Source organism: Rhinolophus sinicus, chromosome 14, assembly GCF_057876585.1.
Source record: "Rhinolophus sinicus isolate RSI-liver-muscle chromosome 14, RSI-T2T, whole genome shotgun sequence".
Lineage (NCBI taxonomy): Eukaryota > Metazoa > Chordata > Mammalia > Chiroptera > Rhinolophidae > Rhinolophus > Rhinolophus sinicus.
Window position 1 is genome coordinate 140740440 of NC_142514.1, and position 19459 is coordinate 140759898.

At 36.1% G+C, this 19459-nt stretch overlaps 1 protein-coding gene across 3 annotated transcripts in view; it reads left to right on the plus strand.

Moving 5' to 3' along the window:
- Window positions 1-19459, plus strand: part of FCHSD2 (FCH and double SH3 domains 2) — a 212517-nt gene that overhangs the window by 78391 nt on the left and 114667 nt on the right. For 2 of the 3 annotated variants that reach the window (XM_019744393.3, XM_019744394.3), the window contains exons 4-5: window positions 8013-8089; window positions 16368-16512. In XM_019744393.3, the coding sequence (XP_019599952.2) occupies window positions 8013-8089; window positions 16368-16512 (222 nt within the window). The remainder of the gene's footprint in view (window positions 1-8012; window positions 8090-16367; window positions 16513-19459) is intronic. The other variant, XM_074335812.2, reaches the window with a different exon arrangement.

Sequence of the window (19459 nt, forward strand, 5' to 3'; positions counted from 1 at the left end):
CAAAATTATATACATTTTGCTCTAAAATTGATAAGCCATATTTCTTTTCCAATTGCTAATGTTTAAATATTATAAAATAAAACCCCCAAATTTAGTTTTTGCCAACAAATAATATTACTCTTTATTGGAAAATGACTGTAACAGTGAAAAAATATTGCTTTTATTACTAATAGCTTCCAGCAATTTGGAAAGAAAAATTCACAAAATGTGGGAGAAAGAAAAAAATTCATAAAAGTGAAAACATTGTTTCTTGGTTAAACAATCTATTGCAAAATGGAAAATGAAGTAAAAACTATTGGAATGGTAGAGGTAAGCTAAGTCAGTGCCTTTTAGTCAGGGTTTTCTCATGATGAAAGCTTGCATATTGCTCTGGGAATACATGGAGGAGCTCTAGGCGAAAACAAGACTGCCTGGAGGGGGTAGCATCGTTGAAGTGAGCTTGAAAGTGATTAAATAACTGGCATTTAATATTTAATATCAGGTATATTGGGCCCTGTGTCTCCTAGAGGGAAAATGCCTTTTATTAAACAGACTTCCAGGTTGTGTGCTCATGTTGGCAACAGCATTATATAAATTGCACATATAACATTTCCTCTCTGTTTAAGTCCAGGATTTATGCACATACTTTCTCTTATGAAATTGTCATACTAACTTTCAGTGGAGAACTAAGCATAGTTCAGGCAGATGACCTGTATGCCGCTTACGTTTATTAAAGGCAACACTATGCCTTTTGTGTAAACATAGTAAATTAAGATGATATACATCCTAGTTATTAGATTTATGACTTTCCAAGGCAACATCTTTTTAAGTGTATTTTTACGATTCTATAGTAAGCACTATGATAGTAATGGTGTTTTTACTTCGAACTGAGTTAAAGAAAGACATTGGAGAGTCTTTCTAAAGAAGGAGAATAACTTCATGGAAAACTACTTTGAGAGTAGATATCTCCTGGGCACTAAAGAAGAATTCAGTATATAAGTGTTAGCATAAGTTTCAAAGAACAAGTTGGATGCTTACAAGTAAAAATTTACTCCACCAACCCATCTCCCATATTTCCCCTGCTATTTTACATCACCAATTTTTTCATCTAAGTTATGCTAAACACTGTAATGCCCTTCTTCCTTTCTCAGTTGGTCAAGTTCCTATTCTTTTAGATCCAGTTCCAGTGTACTACAGTCTACATAGGTTTTCCTGACATATCTCACTTTAGGAGAGGTAGTGGCTTTTCCTCTTTTCTTATACTTCTGGTAAACCAGGATTGTTTGTATTATAATCGAACAACCCTTTCTGTAATTAAATAGCCTACCAATGTATTCCATCCTTGGGGGCGATACTATGATCCATCCAGTTGTATGAGGCCAAAATCCAACGGGTCATTTTTGTCATCTCCTTCCTTATCTTTTCCATAGCTAGACCATTACCAGTCACGTCAATTTTCCCTACCACATATCTTTGTAATCAATCTGGTTCTCTGTATCTCTAGTGCCTGCACCACAGTGTAAGATGTCATCATGCCTACCAGAATACGGCAGTAGTCTTCTTTGGATATGAAGAGTCTCTTGTAGATAGTGTATACAGTGGTACCTTGGTTTTCAAATGTAATCCGTTCTGGAAGACCATTCGAGTTCTGAAACGTTCGATAACAGCCGACAGCTAGGCCTCAGGATCTTGCACTCAGCGGAAGCCGTGTTGACATGTTTGACTTCCAAGGCGTGTTCGAAAACCGAAGCAATTACTTCTGGGTTTATGGCGTTTGTAAACCGAAATGTTTGTCAATGGAGACATTCGAAAACCGAGGTACTACTGTAGTTGGATCATGTTTTTTAATCTATTCTGCCAGGCTCTTTTGGTTGGAGAGTTTAATCCATTTACATTTAAAGTTAATTATTGATAAGGAGGTATTTCTGTCATTTTGCGTTAGTGTCTCTTTTGTGTTTAGTTGAGTTTTTGTAGTGGAACATTTAATTTCCTTATTGTTTCCTTTTGTGTATATTATATAGCATTTTTCTTTGTGATTATATTTAGCATTCTAAAGTTGTGACACTCTAATTTGAATTTATACCAGTTTAACTTGAGGAATATACAAAACCTTCACTCCTTTAGAGTTTCATCCCCACCTTTTTTATTATTGATATCACAGAATCACATGTTTGTACATTTTATGTCCAAAAACATAAACCAAAAAGGTTTTTTAATTCATTAGTCTCTTACATGTAAACAACAAAATGTGGAGTTATATACCAAAGTAACAGTAATACTAGCTTTTAAACTAACAATTTTTTTAAAAAAGTGTTAATCTCTTAAATCACATAGAAAACAAACCACTGTTATGATAATACTAGCTTTTATAATTGCCTATATATTTACCTCTAATGAGATTTTTATTTCTTCAAGTTACTAGCTAGTGTCCATTCCTTTCACCCTATCGGACTCCCTTGAGCATTTCTTGCAGAGCAGGTTTAATTTCTCGCTCACTTTTGAAGGACACTTCTGCTGGATATAGTATTCTTGGTTGACAGTTTTTTTGTGTTTGTGTGTTTTTTCAGTACTTTGAATATCTGGACCCACCATCTTCTGTCCTCTTAAGTTTCTGTTGGGGAATCTGCTAAGAATCTTATTGCTGAGGCCTTGTGTGTGGCAATTTGCTTCTCTCTTGCTGCTTTCAAGATTTTCTCTTTGTCTTTAGCTTTTGACAATTTTATTATAATGTGTCTTAACTGTGAATCTCAAAGTTCATCCTATTTAGAATTCATTGAGCTTCTTGGCTATTAATATTCTTTTGTCAAAATCAGGATGGTTTCACCATTATTTTTCATAATCTTTCTGTCCCTTCCTCTCTCTCTTCTATTACTCCCACAGTGCATATGTTGGTCCATTTGATGGTGTCCAAAAAGTTCATTAGGCTGTATTTACTTCAGTGCAGAATAGGGGTACAACAATGGCTACCTCCCTTTGTGTCTGCGCATTTGTGTCTCTGCCTCCTTGCTCATAAGCAGCGTTCAGTGATCAGAGCACAGATCCCCTGATATTTGGAGGACAGTGCCCTTATTGCCCACCCTACATTCATGCTGCTCCAGGAACAACTGCATGGCTAGGAGATGGGGCTTACTCTTGCTGAGCTAGGTTCAGGGATTGGATGAAAGTAAGTTCATTTAATGTCCCAGGAGTCCCCTGGGAATTGCAAGCCTTCAGGAGACTTCAGAGTTACAAAATAGTTACACAAGACATTCTGCCATTGAATCTGCTGTCTGGATTAGGAGTTAGATGCCTGGTGCTTCCTACTCCACTATCTTCCCAGAATCTTCTCCTACAATAGGCTTCTAAGTGGGGATATAACTCAGAAACAGCAGGTGGAAGAGATACATAGGGCAATGAAAAATATTTCAAAACTTTCTTTAGGGGTGGAGGTGAAGTTCTGTGTAGCTATTAAAGTAATTTAAGAATAGTAAAGACAATGTATAATTTACATCTGTTTGAGAAGAGTCCAACTTATGCAGTGGACTTGTTAATTTTTTTTTTTTTTAAGATTTTATTGGGGAGGGGGAACAGGACTTTATTGGGGAACAGTGTGTACTTCCAGGGCTTTTTTCTAAGTCAAGTTGTTGACCCTTCAATCTTAGTTGTGGAGGGTGCCGTTCAGCTTCAAGTTGTTGTCCTTTCAGTCTTAGTTGTGGAGGGCGCAGCTCAGCTCCAGGTCCAGTTGCCCTTGCTAGTTGCAGGGGGCGCAGCCCACCATCCCTTGCAGGAGTTGAACCAGCAACCTTGTGGTTGAGAGGATGTGCTCCAACCAACTGAGCCATCCAGGAAGCAGCTCAGCTCAAGGTACCGTGTTCAATCTTAGTTGCAGGGGGCGGAGCCCACCATCCCTTGTGGGACTCAAGGAGTTGAACTGGCAACCTTGTGGTTGAGAGCTCCAATGGCCCATGTGGGAATCGAACCGGCAGCCTTCGGAGTTAAGAGCATGGAACTCCAACTGCCTGAGCCACTGGGCCGGCCCCCGGACTTGTTAATTTTTAAAAGTCATTTTTGAAGTGTTAATAATTTCATGATGAAAAGTTACAGCATATAAATAACATGCTTTCCTATGATTTTGTAGAGCCATGTTGGTGGGAAGAAATGGATACAAAATAACCTGTGTACAGAGAACCATGGAGCACACTCCTGCTTAGCTTTCTGTTGTAAATGGGCAAAAGGTTAAGCCATCAGTCCATTTCCCAATGTCTACTGAACAGTGGCTTTCTTTGTGTTGCTTCACTTGTTAGAGCAATATAGCAAGTGTTATTGAGAGATGAAACAAAGCAACCCTTACATCAGACACTGGTGGCTTTTTAGAAAGTTGGAATGGGTTGTTATTGGATGTCCCAAAGAGTATATTGATAGTACGTTTTTATGGAGACCACTGCTCCAGAGTAAACTATATTTGGAAATCAAATCAACATTATACATCAGTGATGCTCAGGTAAATATAAATACATATTATATGTCTAGCGCACCAACCGGTTTTAGAGAGTAATGTTGTAGGCTGGGGAAGTGATTAAAAACAACAACAACAGCAACACTCTTTAAAACATTTCCTGCCCTAGGTTTATTTTCCTTAGCCATTTAATTGGGGTAGATTGTATTTCTATATAAATAAACCTTTTATTTATAAGATGTAGCTTTAAGCATAACATAAAAGGGAAGCCAGTTAATTTAAGTATATAGAATGCTTCCAGCGGCATGAAATGTTATTTAGGAACTTTCCTATAAAGGCCACTGAGTATTTCTTGAGTGTCCATGCAGATGAGATCTTGAACAGCTGCATAGAGCACACACAAGTCATGATTCCTGCCTCTGTTAACTAACTTGAATAAAGTCTTTCATCTACAGATCTCAGTGTTTGTCTATTTCATGAATCCCTCATCTCATCTCTAAAGGGTTCATTCAGTTTAATACAGTTCAACTTTGTGGTTTAGAACTCTAGAAATTGCTATTGTGACTTATAATGCACACAAAAAATAACAAGTTAAAGTAAGAATTTTTTATAAAGAATTATATAAAATCCACGCTAAAATGGTGAGTTTTTTGTGATGATTTAGAATAACTAGGGATTATAATTCAAATTTAACTAGTTGGCTGATCTTAAGTAAATTATGCACCCTCTTAGTGTCCAGTTTCTCTGTGGTTATAACAAGGCTTTAACAGAGTTAAGAGGAATAAGTGTTTTAAAATGCTCGTTAATAAGTTCATTTGTTTTATATAAATTTAGAGTGCTGTTTTTCTGCCTTCCTAATCTTACTTGTAACCTGAGGCTCAAATAATATCCCATGTTCTGTATGAAGTGTTCTGCAACCACTTTAGCAGTGGTTAAACTGAAAAAGTCACTATCATATCATTTACTAGGTGTAATTTGTTATGGAAATACCAGATGATCTTTTCCTCATCAGTGTACCTAAATCACATATTGCCACTTACTTGGCAGTAACCCAGGTGTTGCCTGCCATTTTATGCTACATATTTCTTATTCCTGCCTATATATTATGAGCTCTTCACAAAAATTAATGTGTAATTCCTTGTAAGTATGGAATAAACTTCTGTGTTTTTGTTTTTTTTTTCATTGCTTTGGAGTATACACACAACTTGTGTTCCCTTCCAATAGTGGAGATGGCAATATTTGACTACAATTTTACTAAGGAACTTATTTATTATATTAAAACCACCTGGTTATAACCTTAGAAATCTGGTACAGTATTTTTTTCCCTTTGAACATATGAAAATTAGGAACCAGAGGAATTTTGATTCAGACATTTCTAACTGAGAATGCAAAAACACAAAAGGAGTTTGGATGTTATGCATTAGAAATAAAATTATATAGGTGACATTTATTCATGTAACCAGTGAATATTACTGACATCAAACAAATGTGACGCTCTTGCTGCTATAGCCTGGAGACATAGTGATTAAAATAAAATACACAAGATTCTTACCTCATGGAATCTATAGTTAGTAAACACACCAAATATGTTTAAACCAGACAGCAACAATGTGATAAGGATTAGAATAATTAGGGTGGCTGGAGAGAGAGTAACTGGCTGGAAGGTGAGCTACTTTGTATACAATTAGGAAAAAAAAGCCTCTCAGAGAAAGACACAAAGTAAAACCAGAAGGTTGAGGAAGTGCCTAGATTGTGGTCTCTGAAGATGGTTTTTCTCTGAAAGGATTCAGAATTCCTTGGAAAACTAGCTTACTGCAGATCTGGAATAGCAGCTGTAAAAGAAACTCTCAAAATCTATTGAGGTCATGACATGGGAGCCAACTTGGAAGGACTCCCACTGATCACAGATGTAATAATTAGCGCATCAAAAGAATGCTGACTGCAGTAAATTAAAACATTTTATTCAAAATATATGCGTGCATAATGTTACTTTAAAAATTCATTGTTTACCTTTAGACCAAACTGGACAATCAAGTATTTATCTTGCCTTTCCTCTAAGAACTATATCTCAGGATAACCAAATAGTTCAGTGGGGATAGTTCTTTAAAAAAATTGCAGCTAATAAATGTAGGAAGAACATTCTGTTTTAATTACATGAAATTCCAAGGCAATGATACTTTTCACATTTTCCTTTATATACTTGTGAATATTTTGTGTTAGAAAATTTAAAACTCAGTTTAAAGGAGGGGGGCAGTGAGAATTCTGGTAGGATTGGAAGTGGTGGGAAGATAATGCCATACAACTAGGAACAGTATGAAAAAGATACAAAAGTGCAATCCTGTTCATATTCAGGGAAGACTTAACAATTGATTCCCCAAAGTACAAGGTATGTAAGTGGAAGTATTGTGGATGTGCTGTTGTATGTGAGTTCTCAGAATTCACAGTACCTGGAAATAGTGAAACCAAACTATTGCCAAGTTCAGGAGGAACTTGAGATTCAAAGGAGCTTCTCTACAGTTCCTGCTACCCTTTGGGCTCATTGAAATACTGATAAACAGAAGCATTCAACAATTAATTAAGCCAAACTGATTTGGCAGCAGGACCTTAGTAGAAATTTCCAGATATAGATTGCAGCATTAATTTTACGTGGGCAACCTCTGTTTAGAGTATGCAGTTGTTAATTAATGTGATTGTTCTTCATCTAAGCATTTTATTTATTCTTTTTAAAGTTGCATGTATAGAGATGATTATCCCAAAGTTAAGGATTTCTAATCCATCACATTGGGCCCCGTTATAGTGTTAGAGGACCACAGACGTTCCCATCTAAAAGTAATATGTTCTGTATTCAGAGTAGTTGAACATCACTGGCCAATAAAATAGACTTCTCTGTGCAAATCCTGATACCCACGATACCTATTACAGATAAATATTCTGTTTTTCCTAGGCTCATGTTGTATGGATAACACTAAGTGGGTATATTTCTTTGTAAAACTCATATTTTTCATTTGAAGTGATTTGTGCCACGGCATTATTTAAAAAGCAAAAACTCTGAAAATCTGCCCTGAAAATTACTAGTATGGAAAAGCACCAAGGTCTGTCCATTGATTTTTACAAGCCAGTATGTATCTGTCTGCTCCAAATTGGATGTGTTGTTCCTTTTCCCAGTATTTGAGAATTTGGCTGCTGGGATTTAGAAATGCAATACATGCCACAGCAGCGGAATGGTGGGATGTCAAGCCATGTGGTCAGAGCCCTGTGGAGGTGGACAGCTGTGTGCCCTGTGATATACCAGAGGTAGTTTGTTTTTATGGATGGTCAAATAGTTTGGTGAAGTGTAAAAAGCATATCAGTTAAGTTTCAATTTTCTCATCCTTATACTAACCCTTTCCCTAAAAATGGAGACAAGAGAAGATTGTGATAACAATGAAACAAGTTATAGTGTTCTACCATTTAACATTGATTCTTTGCTTCTGAATTAAATTTATATTTAGAAAGATGGGATTTGCTAAGTACTGTATTTTAAGGAAGAAAGCTTCCTTTGTGGCACAATAATTATTTTATATGAAAAAAAAAATATATATATGTATTTTTTTAACAGGGTATCCAGAAATTGGCTAGTCAGTATCTGAAGAGAGATTGGCCTGGAGTAAAAGCTGATGATCGGAATGATTACAGGTAACTTAATAAGTAGTTGTTGCCCATTTTCTTTAAAAATGATTTCATTCAGAGCAATGGCACATATAATGTAGACTCCAGTTTTTTTAAACTTGCTTCTTTGCCATGTTTTTAGGTATAATTTTAAAATTAATAAAGTTAATGCTCCACAACATACATAGGTAATCTATATAAAATAGATCATTTTCATGTCTTAAACCAAGATTGTATTTGTTTAATTCATTAATACCCACATATAAATTTAAAGAATAGATGACAATGAAACACAAATTGTTTCCTCAGCGACCTATAGGTGAAACACATTGCAACAATAATGAAACAAAATTCTAGTGTCTACCATGGTTGTTGATTTTTTTAAATTCAGAAACAAATTCTAAATTTGGAAAGGAGATTTTGTGAGCCTAGGGGGGAAAGTTTATAAGTCTTATTGGTATTTATTTATTTAAAAACTGGGTATCCAGAAATAGGCTAGTCAAACCCATGTACACATTTTGAAGAAGACAGATGCTAAAACAATATAGTGTCCTCGGTAACCTACAGATATCGTTAAAGTGTTTAGAAACGAATTTTTTCTTTTTTTGAGGTTAATTTGGAAGTATTTATTGATTTTTGTGCTCAAGATTGTCCTTAGCATTGAGGGAATGAGAACTCAAAGACAAGATCTCAGAGTTTGCAGTCTGGTTGGAGTTAAGACTAATGCCTATGAAACAATAGCAGAGAATCCAGGGTAATTAAGAACTCAATACTGAAGTGTGTGGTTTGGAGTCTGTATATGAAATCAAGTTGCTGAATTGTCAGTGAAGGCTGTTCATCAGATAATTTCTTAGTGGGACTAGAAAACTGAAGACATAAGAGAAAACCTAATAGGTCTTCACTGTTGCAGGAATGACTGATAATTCGGAAGGTGGCATGATACTATTTAAATAATAGATCCATATAGTTGCAATATGGGAAAATATAAGAAAACAGAGATTTTTCTTGTGGACTTTCTAGTACCTACAAAGTTTCACTAAGGGGAAACGAGAGAAGAGATGAAATTCTAGGCAAAGGAGAAAAGTAAAGCAAAACCTTGAGATGAGAGTGCGAATGATAAATTTTCAGTGTTGCTGGAATGAGGTAAGCCCTACCAAAGAAGAGATTGCTTGCTGGAGAGTAAAGAAGAACTCCAATTTATAGATAGGCTGTGTTCCAAGTTTTTTTTTGAAATTCAGGATGCAGGTTACCAAAGAAATAAGGATTAAAAGGCTTTGCACCCAGACTAGCGTATACAACCAAATTTTTAAAAGTATGTTAAGCCAGCTTTTACTAAATATTTTACTTTATGTTAGACACTATGCTAGGAACTTTAACTTATCTCCCATTTGAGGTACATACAATTATCCTCTTTGTTTACTAGGAAACTAAGTCTTGAGTTACATGCCTTACTCAAGATCACACAGCTATTTAAGCAGTCCTTCATTCATTCCTTACTGATGAGATAGATGTGAAATATCTACTTTGTACATGCTGGCTGGTAAAGCAGACGCTAGGAGTAGAGACTCTAGAAGACATGATGTCCATCCTTAGGGAGGGTCCCGGAGATGTTCACCATAAACAACTGCAGTATTGGGCAGTAGTAAAGGTGCGCTGGGACTAGAAGAAAACTGGTTTCTAGAGCTGAGTCTTGAAGGATTTGCACGAGTTTGCCAGGGTTGTGCAAAAGGAATTCTAAGCAGAAGTAATTCCTTAAAGGCATGAGAAAATGTGAACGTTTGGTAACAAGGAGCAGTTCAGTACGGCCGATGGGAAGTATATGGGTTGGAGGGTGAGAGGAGCAGTGGACGTGGAGGATGCACAGATAGGCATCATGAAGGGCTGCGTATCGCAGTTTCTCGTTTTACTCAGAAGATAATTGAAACATTAAAGAATTTCCACAAGAAAAATGATATGTTCAACTTCACTTTAGTAATAATATGCAGGTGAATTCCGGGGATGGGAGGGAGAATTCAGAAAGAATAGAATTGCAGAAATTTACTGCCTCGCCATCTCTCGTTTGAACCATGAAAATTATGGTTGAAACTAGGTTGTGGGGGATATTTCAGAGAGGTTTAGAAAACCCAAAGCTGGAGGACTTGCAGTTGATTTGGCGGTTTTGTTTTTTGTGTTTCTCAGTTTGTTCTGAGACTGACTAAACAGTTTTCTGTAACTATTAAACTATAGCTTTTTCGGTATCTAAAATAGCTCTTGGAACATAGAAAGCACTTGATAAATATTTTCTGACTGAAGAATGAAGCAGAGGGAGAAAGAGGCAGGACTATATATAGTATGACTCCCAGGTTTTTTAACTTACCCCCCGAGAGGATGGTGGTGCCCTTGTGAAAAAAGACAATAGAAAAATCAGGATCAAAGGTGAGAATGGTAATTAGCAATTTTTTTTGTTTGTTTATTAGGTGTTTATTTTAGTTCTAGTCTATTTAAATTTCCCTTTTAACTTTTTTGTATTTGTATTTATATTGGTAGTTTTAAAATTCTTACCCAATAACACATGCTTGTTGAGTATAAAGTGCAGCCCCTCCTCTCTCCCCAACGGCCTCCATTCACGTTTCTACTCCCCTAGAGTCACTGCCGTTAAAAGCATGTGGTTTTTTTCTCCCATATTTCCCTGCGTGAGGCGTACGTGAACATACACAGCTTTGCTGATTTTAACAGGACTGGAATCATTGTACACATATGCTTCTGTAACTCTCCCCTGCTTGTACACGTCTGCTGTACACGTCCTTCTTTGTCAGTGTGTTCAGGTCCCCCATTCTTTTCAATGGCTGTGTTTGGGTCATAATATGGGTAAACTATAGTTTTTGTTGTTCATTTCTCTGGTGGTGATTGTTTAGCTTATTACTATTGCAAATAATGCTTCAGTGGGTAACTTGTATGCACATAGTTATATCTTTGTGTATTGTGAAAGTATACCTATAGGGTAAATTTGTAGAGGGGGAAATGCTGGGTCAAATGGTTTATATGTTTTAAATATTAATATTATAAATTCTCCTTCATAAACTCTGTGTCAATATTATTTTACATTTCTTCTAATTTGATTTGAAATTGCCCATTTCTTTTTATTTTTTACCAACAGGGCATGTGATAAGTATTTTAAAATTTTTGCCATTCTGATGATACATGGACCATTTAATGCCATTAAACCACCCCCATTTGCCTGGAAACTGGACTTGCATAACAATGCTTTTTCTTGGACTTTCTTTTTTTTTAATTAAAGTTTATTGTGGTGACAATTGTTAGTAAAATTACATAGATTTCAGATGTACAATTCTGTAATACATCATCTATATCCCACATTGTGTGTTCACCACCCAGAGTCAGTTTTCTTTCCATCACCATATATTAGTCCCCGTTTACCCTCCTCTAGAGCCCCTGTCTCCCCTTACCCTCTGGTAACCCGTAAACATTGTCTGTGTCTATGAGTTTTTGTTCCTTCCTTTGTTTGTGTTGACCTTTTGTTGTTTTTCAGTTTTATATACCACAAATCAGTGAAATCATATGGTTCTCTACTTTTTCAGTCTGACTTACTTCACTTGGCATTATAATCTCAAGATCCATCCACGTTGTCACAAATGGTCCTATTTCGTCTTTTCTTATGGCCGAATAGTATTCCATTGTGTATATATACCACAACTTCTTTATCCATTCAGCTATTGAAGGACATTTTGGTTGTTTCCATGTCTTGGCCACCGTAAATAAAGCTGCAATGAACATTGGAGCACACTTGTGTTTATAGATAAATGTTGTCAGATTTGGGGGGTAGATACCCCGAAAAGGGATGGCTGAGTCATACGGTAATTCTATTCTTAATCTTTTGAGGAACCTCCACACTGCCTTCCATAACGGCTGCACCAGTGTTCATTCCCACCAACAGTGGATGAGGGTTCCTTTTTTTTTAATTTTTGAGGACAGGTTTTCAGTTCTGTCTTTGTCTGTTCAGACTGCTGTAACAAAATACCACAGACTGGGTGGCTTGTAAATAACAGAAATTTATTTCTCACAGTTCTAGAGGCTGGAAGGAAGTCTGAGAGCAGGATGCCTGCATGGTTGGGTTCTAATGAAGTCCCTTTTCTGAGTTGTAGACTTCTCAATCTCGGGCTGTGTCCTCACACGGTGCAAGGGGTTTGGGAGCTCTGTGGGGTCACTTTTACAAGGGCACTAATCTGTTTTCTGACCTGATCCCCTCCCAAAAGCCTTACCTCCGAATACCATTGCCTTTGGGGGTTAGGATTTCCACATATGAATTGAGGGGGACATAAACGTTAAAACCATAACAAGGCCTTTCTTCGTAAATGTTTCTCACAGTTCCCTCAGGTCTTTAATGACTCTTATCTAGTTTTAGTTACTCTTATCTATACTCCTGTCTTTAAATATTGCCTAGTAAGCTAGTAATGATCATACATGTTTTTATTAACTCTTCAGCTTGGTAACCAAAAAGTCAGCTGCCTCCAACTTTTCACTTCTTTCTAGATCTCATCTTTTTTAAGGAATGTTAAGCTGCTGCCTCTCTGCCTGTGATCTCTCCTTTCACAATTTCATTTGCCACAATACCAACTATCTGTATGTCTTGGTAAAATAGGCCTACTGTCACTGCCCTGCTTTAAAACCTTCTATTGTTTCTGTTTGCCGATAGGATGAAATTAAAGTTTTAGATATTCAAATCCATGAAGAAACCTCGCCCCAAATTATGTTTCTCTCCTCATCTCTGTCCATTTTCCTTCTTTCATCCTTGGTTCCCCAGCCCTTGGGCACCTGACGCTGCAGTTGTATTGCAGTTCTCATTACACCTCAGCTGGACTGAAATCCGTCACCCTCCTGCCTTTACTCGTGTTATCTAGGCTTAGGATAGCCTCCCTTCCTATCATGAGCAATACGTGAACATTTATTTATTAAACACCATACTTTCTCCTTGTTATCAGTTGCTACATAAATTAATCTTAGAATATGAATATACTTATCACCTTTCTAGTCTTCTTGATGTATAGTGCTGTATTTCTGAGTCTAGGTTAGAGATGAGAGAAAAAGGTAGAAAATAATTGTCTAGGAGAGTCGCAGAATAAGTGGATCAGGGGAATATAGTAGGATTATTTGGTCGCACTCAGTACTAGAATTTATTTGCCATCAATTTAAAGTGAGACCAGGCATCATGATAATGGTTTTCTTTCTGGCAACATTCTGCTGCACAGACATTGACATGGTTTACATAGAATTTTGGATTTAACCAAGGTTGGGACTTGTAGATTATAATCATGGACGAGAGAGGGGCAAGGGCAGTACGAGCGTACATGAGGGTGTGATTACAATAGTGCAGCACGAAACCAGGCTGGGTAAGGAGCTGAGAAGGGAGATGCTGAGAGGGTTGAGAGACGGGGAGGGAGGGAGGATCAAATGGATTGTGAGTTCTCATAGGGTTGAGTAATTGTTGGAGTCAAAATTCTAAAGGGAGTGAGTGGAAACAGGAGGTACTGGTCAGAGAACAGATGATTAAATTTGGATTTATAGCAGAGTAGTTATTGGTAATGGCAAAGTCTAGGTTATAACCATGGTAGTGCTATTTCCAGGTGAATAGCCTTAGAAAAATCTCACAACCTCTCTAAGCCTTACTTTTCTCCTCTGCAAAATGGGGATAATGCCTGTCTTACAGAGTTGTCATGAGGATTAAATGATGTGATAAATGTAAAATACATGACATAGTACCTAGCAATGATAGGGTCTTAAAAGAATTTCTTTCCTTTTATAGTTTTGAGCCTCATTTCCTGATCTGAGCAGAATAGCGTAATACGATATATACTCGATACCTTTCCACATGCTTCAAAATTACTTATATGAAGTCTAGTGAAGTAAAAAGAAACTTTAAATCGCTCTATAACCCATTATTATTTTTCCCCAATCAGAATGGAAAGCACCACTACTAGCATTGAAACTACCACTGTTATGTTAACAAGAAGTACTTCTATTTCTACTACAATTCTGCTACTATTACTATTTATTCATTTAAAAAAGCTGTGTGCCACGAGTTTTCATAGCATTTGCATTTAGTTGTTGAAAATAGCCCTGTGAGGTATGTGGTGCAGGTATTTTTGTTATTTCTCCATTTTCTAGTTGAGGAAATGAAAGTATAGTGAGGTGTGCTACATATGATTATATCGGTTAATCTGGAACTTGAACCCAGGTCTGCTGACTGACGAGTAACTGAGTTCTGTTCTTTTCATGGTGTCCTATTGTTAAGAACATGTTTGCCTGCTATAAATCTGCTGATCTCCAAAGATCTCTTTTTAAATTCTATAGTGAGAAGATTTATTTTTGTTGTACAGTCCTCATAATTTATACATTCATCCATTCATTCATTTTTTTCATTCATCACATACTAATTGTAACCTTTCTAAATGTTGGCCATGTGTTAGGCCCTAGAAATACAATAGTGAGAAAGACGTGCACCCCTGCCTTCATGAAATTTTCACTATAGTGAGAGGGACAGGCTTTAAACAATTACATAACACTATTTATAATTGAAGGAAAAGTACTCGAGCCATGAGAACAAATAATGGAGGGCGACTTGGTTGAGTCTGTGGGTGGGCTTGATTGTGATCATGAAAGCCTTCCCCGAGGAAGTTACTTTAAGCTGAGATTTGAAGGATGAACAGCAGTCCTCTAGTGAAGGGGTAAATGGAAGAGGGTGCTGCCTGGGGGAAAGCATGGATGAAGAGGTCCTTCCCTCCTTTCTTCCTTCCTCTCACAACTCATAATGGTTCTTTCTCATTTTTATTATGATTTTAAAATGTGTTTTAATATAAATTAATAGTTTACGAAGTATAGTACTGAGATTTTTCTCAGTGCATTCTTTGAAAAAATCAGTTATTTGGGCTGCTTAGGAGGACCTGTATGAGTTTACATCCTAGGTTCCTTTGTTGTCATGCAGTAAGACCAGGGAGGACATTAATTTTGCTGTTCTTAAGTCCATCATTGCTTTTATGCTGACACTTTGTCTGGCACACCATACTGAATCTTTTTTTCCAAAGAGAAGGTGATATACCTTTGCTTAAATAAATGAATATTTCCATCTAAACTGACTCATTTGAATATTACACAAACTAATTCTTTACACAAAGTAATCATTTCTTTGGTTGCGAAATGCAGTTTCAAGTTTTTTTAGTCCTAAGTAGGATGGGGACACAGTTAATTTTTTTTTTTTTTTTGGTTGTTATGTTTTTGTTTTTATACTGTCGTCCATTGACCCAAAGCTAGCATTTTATGTAGCACAAGGTCCTATACATTGCTATAGTAGAAAATCCAAGTGACACGAGAAAGGAAATCTCAGGAGATGAATATTATACTCTATAAGTGCAAGTATCTCATTTTAAAAAACAAAACACAATCCATTGTGATGATGTTATAAAATGTGTTTATAACTAGTATAGTGGCATGCTAGAACTGGCTAAGGCATTTAGCAAAGTAGAAGAGAAAGTTTGAAAAGGAATTGGTTGCAAAAGAGCAAAGATGAATAATTCTTTGACTTTACCAAGAGATTGCTGAGCACATTTATCAAGCAGAGGTGATGGGACTTGCTTGGAATGACTCCAAGCCACAATGCGATGCTGGCTAAGCATTATTATGACAGAGAAACAGATGTAGAGCAATGATACCATAGACTTTTGTCAGACAAATAGATTTCTCCAGCACATAAGCAGTTGTCCTCAGCCACATCAGTTTATGTAAGAGAGTAATATGATATAGTTCAAAGAGAATGTGCTTGAGAGGTGTCCAACCTTCATCTCTACCTCAGTACTGCCACATTCTTGTGTGATCTAGAATGATTCTCTAAATCTCTCTGAGCCTCAGTTATCTCATCTGTAAATTAACAAAATACCTTAATGAAATAATGATACTTGATGTTCATAATGATGACCCTGAGACAGTGAAAGTCCTGGGCAGTCTGAATTATTCACTGATTTTTATAGTCTTAGCTTTGTCTAGAATTGTAATCCTTGTATCACTTTACTCCATTAACCGAATAGCTAATAAATCAAAACAGCCAATTGCTGAGTGATAGAGGAATAGAGTATATGTTGTCGTTCTACTTTTGTGTTGTAAAAATATTGCTACCTGTAAACCAGTATAAGTACACTTTTAACAATAAAGACAACATTCGTTCTATTTGTCAGTGTTAGCCGGTGAGCAAAAAAGGTTAGCAAACGTTTTCTTTCTTTTCCCTGCCTAATACTTTTATGTTCCTCTTTGAATTTAGGAGCATGTATCCTGTTTGGAAATCTTTTCTCGAGGGAACAATGCAGGTAGCCCAGTCTCGGATCAATATATGTGAAAACTATAAGAACTTCATTTCTGAGCCTGCAAGGACAGTGAGAAGCTTAAAAGAACAGCAACTTAAAAGGGTATTGTTTCTGTTTGTTCTTATGTGCATTTTAATACCTTAGTGCTACATTTGTAATCTGCAAGATTATCTTAAATGGCATTTAACACTTGGAGTTTTCCTATATGGTTACAAATGTTTTTGATTTAAACATGGATTTTCTGATTTCAAAATGTTCCGTCTAACTACTGTTTTATTAACTGACAAAGGTGAGTGTAATTTCAATCTGTGGACATTCTGAAAGCTCTATAAAGTCTTCTTAACAAATACCAATTTTCAGCATAACTCAAGTAAATAGATCTACTTAGTTTCCTACTATTGGTATAGTTTGGTATATATTAAAATAGTTACAATGTTATTAATCTCGCTAAGTCTTGAAAAAAATCATGTTAGCTTCAACTTGAGTCATTTTGCGTAATAATTTAAAGGAAGTTGACACATTTTGATGAAATACAGCAAATTTATTACCAAAAATGATATACTGTAAAATTTAATGATAAGGTTATGTAAAAGTAAAAGTTTTCAAGAAGATATATTTGATTATGCAGAAGTTAAAAATTCACAGAAACATCATTACTAAATGTGATTTTTTATGAAAGCTTGCTATTGAAAGTGGGTGATTGAATTGTTCTTTTTGGAAATAAAGTTACAAAAATAGAGATTATCATGATACCTAATAAGTAATTAATTTTTCTTATGGAAGTATTAATATTTTAGAAAATATTAAGGTGTAATTAAAGAAATAATATTTCAGAAGTCATCTAGTAGTTTGATTCTAATTATAATTTAGATTTTCAGAATTTTTTTTTACGGATAAAACTCCCCCCACCCAATAAAAACTAATCTTGTTTGCCAAAGGTGATTTCAGTAGCATGATATCAGTATGTTTGTTACATGTATATTGCCAATATAAAATTTTAATCTCTTTCAAGCACTCATATATCGGTTGGTTTTAACATATTTGTGTAAGAATACCTTTGTTTTATCTTTGAGCAAATACCTCTTTCAAAACAAACATTGTGAATAAACTGTGTGACCACTCACCAAACAATGCTTTCTTTTTGGAAGAAAATAATTGTGTGTGTGTGTGTGTGTGTCCCCATCTGTGCTAGCTGAGAGAGGGTAGGTGATAGGGACAGAGAATTAATACTAGTGTAACTTCGTAACTGGGATGAAATACTGCATTTCAAATACCCAATGCATTCACCAAATCTAACTGAATTACTGGAATGTTCTACCTTTCTCAATATCAGAATATTTTGAAAGAGTTTACCACTTGTACTTTTTTCTTTCGTTGGTGGAATAGTCTCTCACCTGTATTTGACCAACATTCCTGAGCAAAGAACGTTTGGTGAGATTTGACAAGCCCTCACATCTGTGAATTAATTTGTTTTATATTATAGTTGATGATGGTGTTTGTTCCATCTAAGCAATTGTTAAACAGTAAGTACATATTGGGCATACCTGTCAGTACTCTGAGGTTACAAATGACACAAACCCACACTTGAAACTGGTTTAAGCCAAGAAGAGAATGTGTTAGCTTAGCAATTTTAGCACGGACGGAATCTAGGCAGGAGTGGATCCAGGTGCTCAAATAATGGTATTTGAATTCAGTTTTTCTTCCCATCCATCAGCTCTCCCCAATGGCTTCATTCATTAGCAACTCTCCATTTGGTGGCCCCCAAAGTGCCAGATTTACAAATTATTTTTACAGGTAGTTATCCCACATTTTCCATTTTCCCAAAAGTTCCTACAAAACTACCAGAATTGAAGCTCATTGGATTATCTTGGGTCACAAGATTCCCCCAATCCCCGAAGTAAGGGATTACAGTCCTCATGAAAACTACATGGACTGAAAATGGGGAAAGAGATTCTCCAAAAGGAAAATTCAGATGGGTTCCCAAAGAAAACGCAAGGGAAATAGAAACAGAGCAAGCGAGAGCAACAGGTGGCCACTATAGCTGGCTTCTCCAATTGTACTTCCTACACTTTACGACACACTAATTCCATACAGGATCAATAAACCATCTATTCTTTTTCCTTTTCTTCTCTAACTCCACCCCCCTTTTTGGACTTCTTTTGCATTAATCTTTTCTTTTAAAAAATATTTTATTGTGATAAGAACTTTTAACATGAGATCTATCCTCTTAACAGATTTTTAAGTATATAATACAAGATTGCCTATAGGCACAATGTTGTATAGCTGATCTCTAGAACTTACTTATTATGCATAACTGAAATTTTGTATACTTGTTGATTGGCAACTCCCTCTTTCCTCTTCCCTCAGTTCCCCCAACCACGTTTCTCTTCTTTGCTTCCGTAAATTGACTATTTTAGATCATGTAAGTGGAATCATTCAGTATTTGTCCTGTGACTGGCTCATTTCACAGCATAATTTCCTCTAGCTTCTTCCATCTTGTTGCATATTGTACGCTTTCCTTTTTTAAGGCTGAATAATATTTCATTGTATGTATATGCCACATTTTTTTATACATTCATTTGATGATGGACATTTTGGTTTTTGTGATTAGAGCTGCAGTGAGCATGGGGGTGCTACTATATCTTTGAGGTACTGATTTCAGTTCTTCTGGATAAATACCAAGAAGTGGGATTGCTGGATCATATGGTACTTCTATTTTTAATTTTTTCAGGAAACACCATACTGTTTTCCATAGCAGCACGTTTTTCATTCCCACCAACAGTGCACAAGGTTTCTAGTTTCTCCACCACCTTGCCAACACTTAATTGTCTTTCTTTATTTTTTAAATAACTGTCCTAGCAGATGTGAGGTAGTATCTCATGGTGGTTTTGATTTACATTTCCCTGATGATAAGTGATGTTGAACAATCTTACAGTTTTTTTATTATCAATTTTTCCTCCACTATTATCTTTTAAATTTTATAATCTTCTATTATTCTTTTAGTAAATACGTTAGAGATACCAATTTGCCTCCCTGACTTATTGCAGTG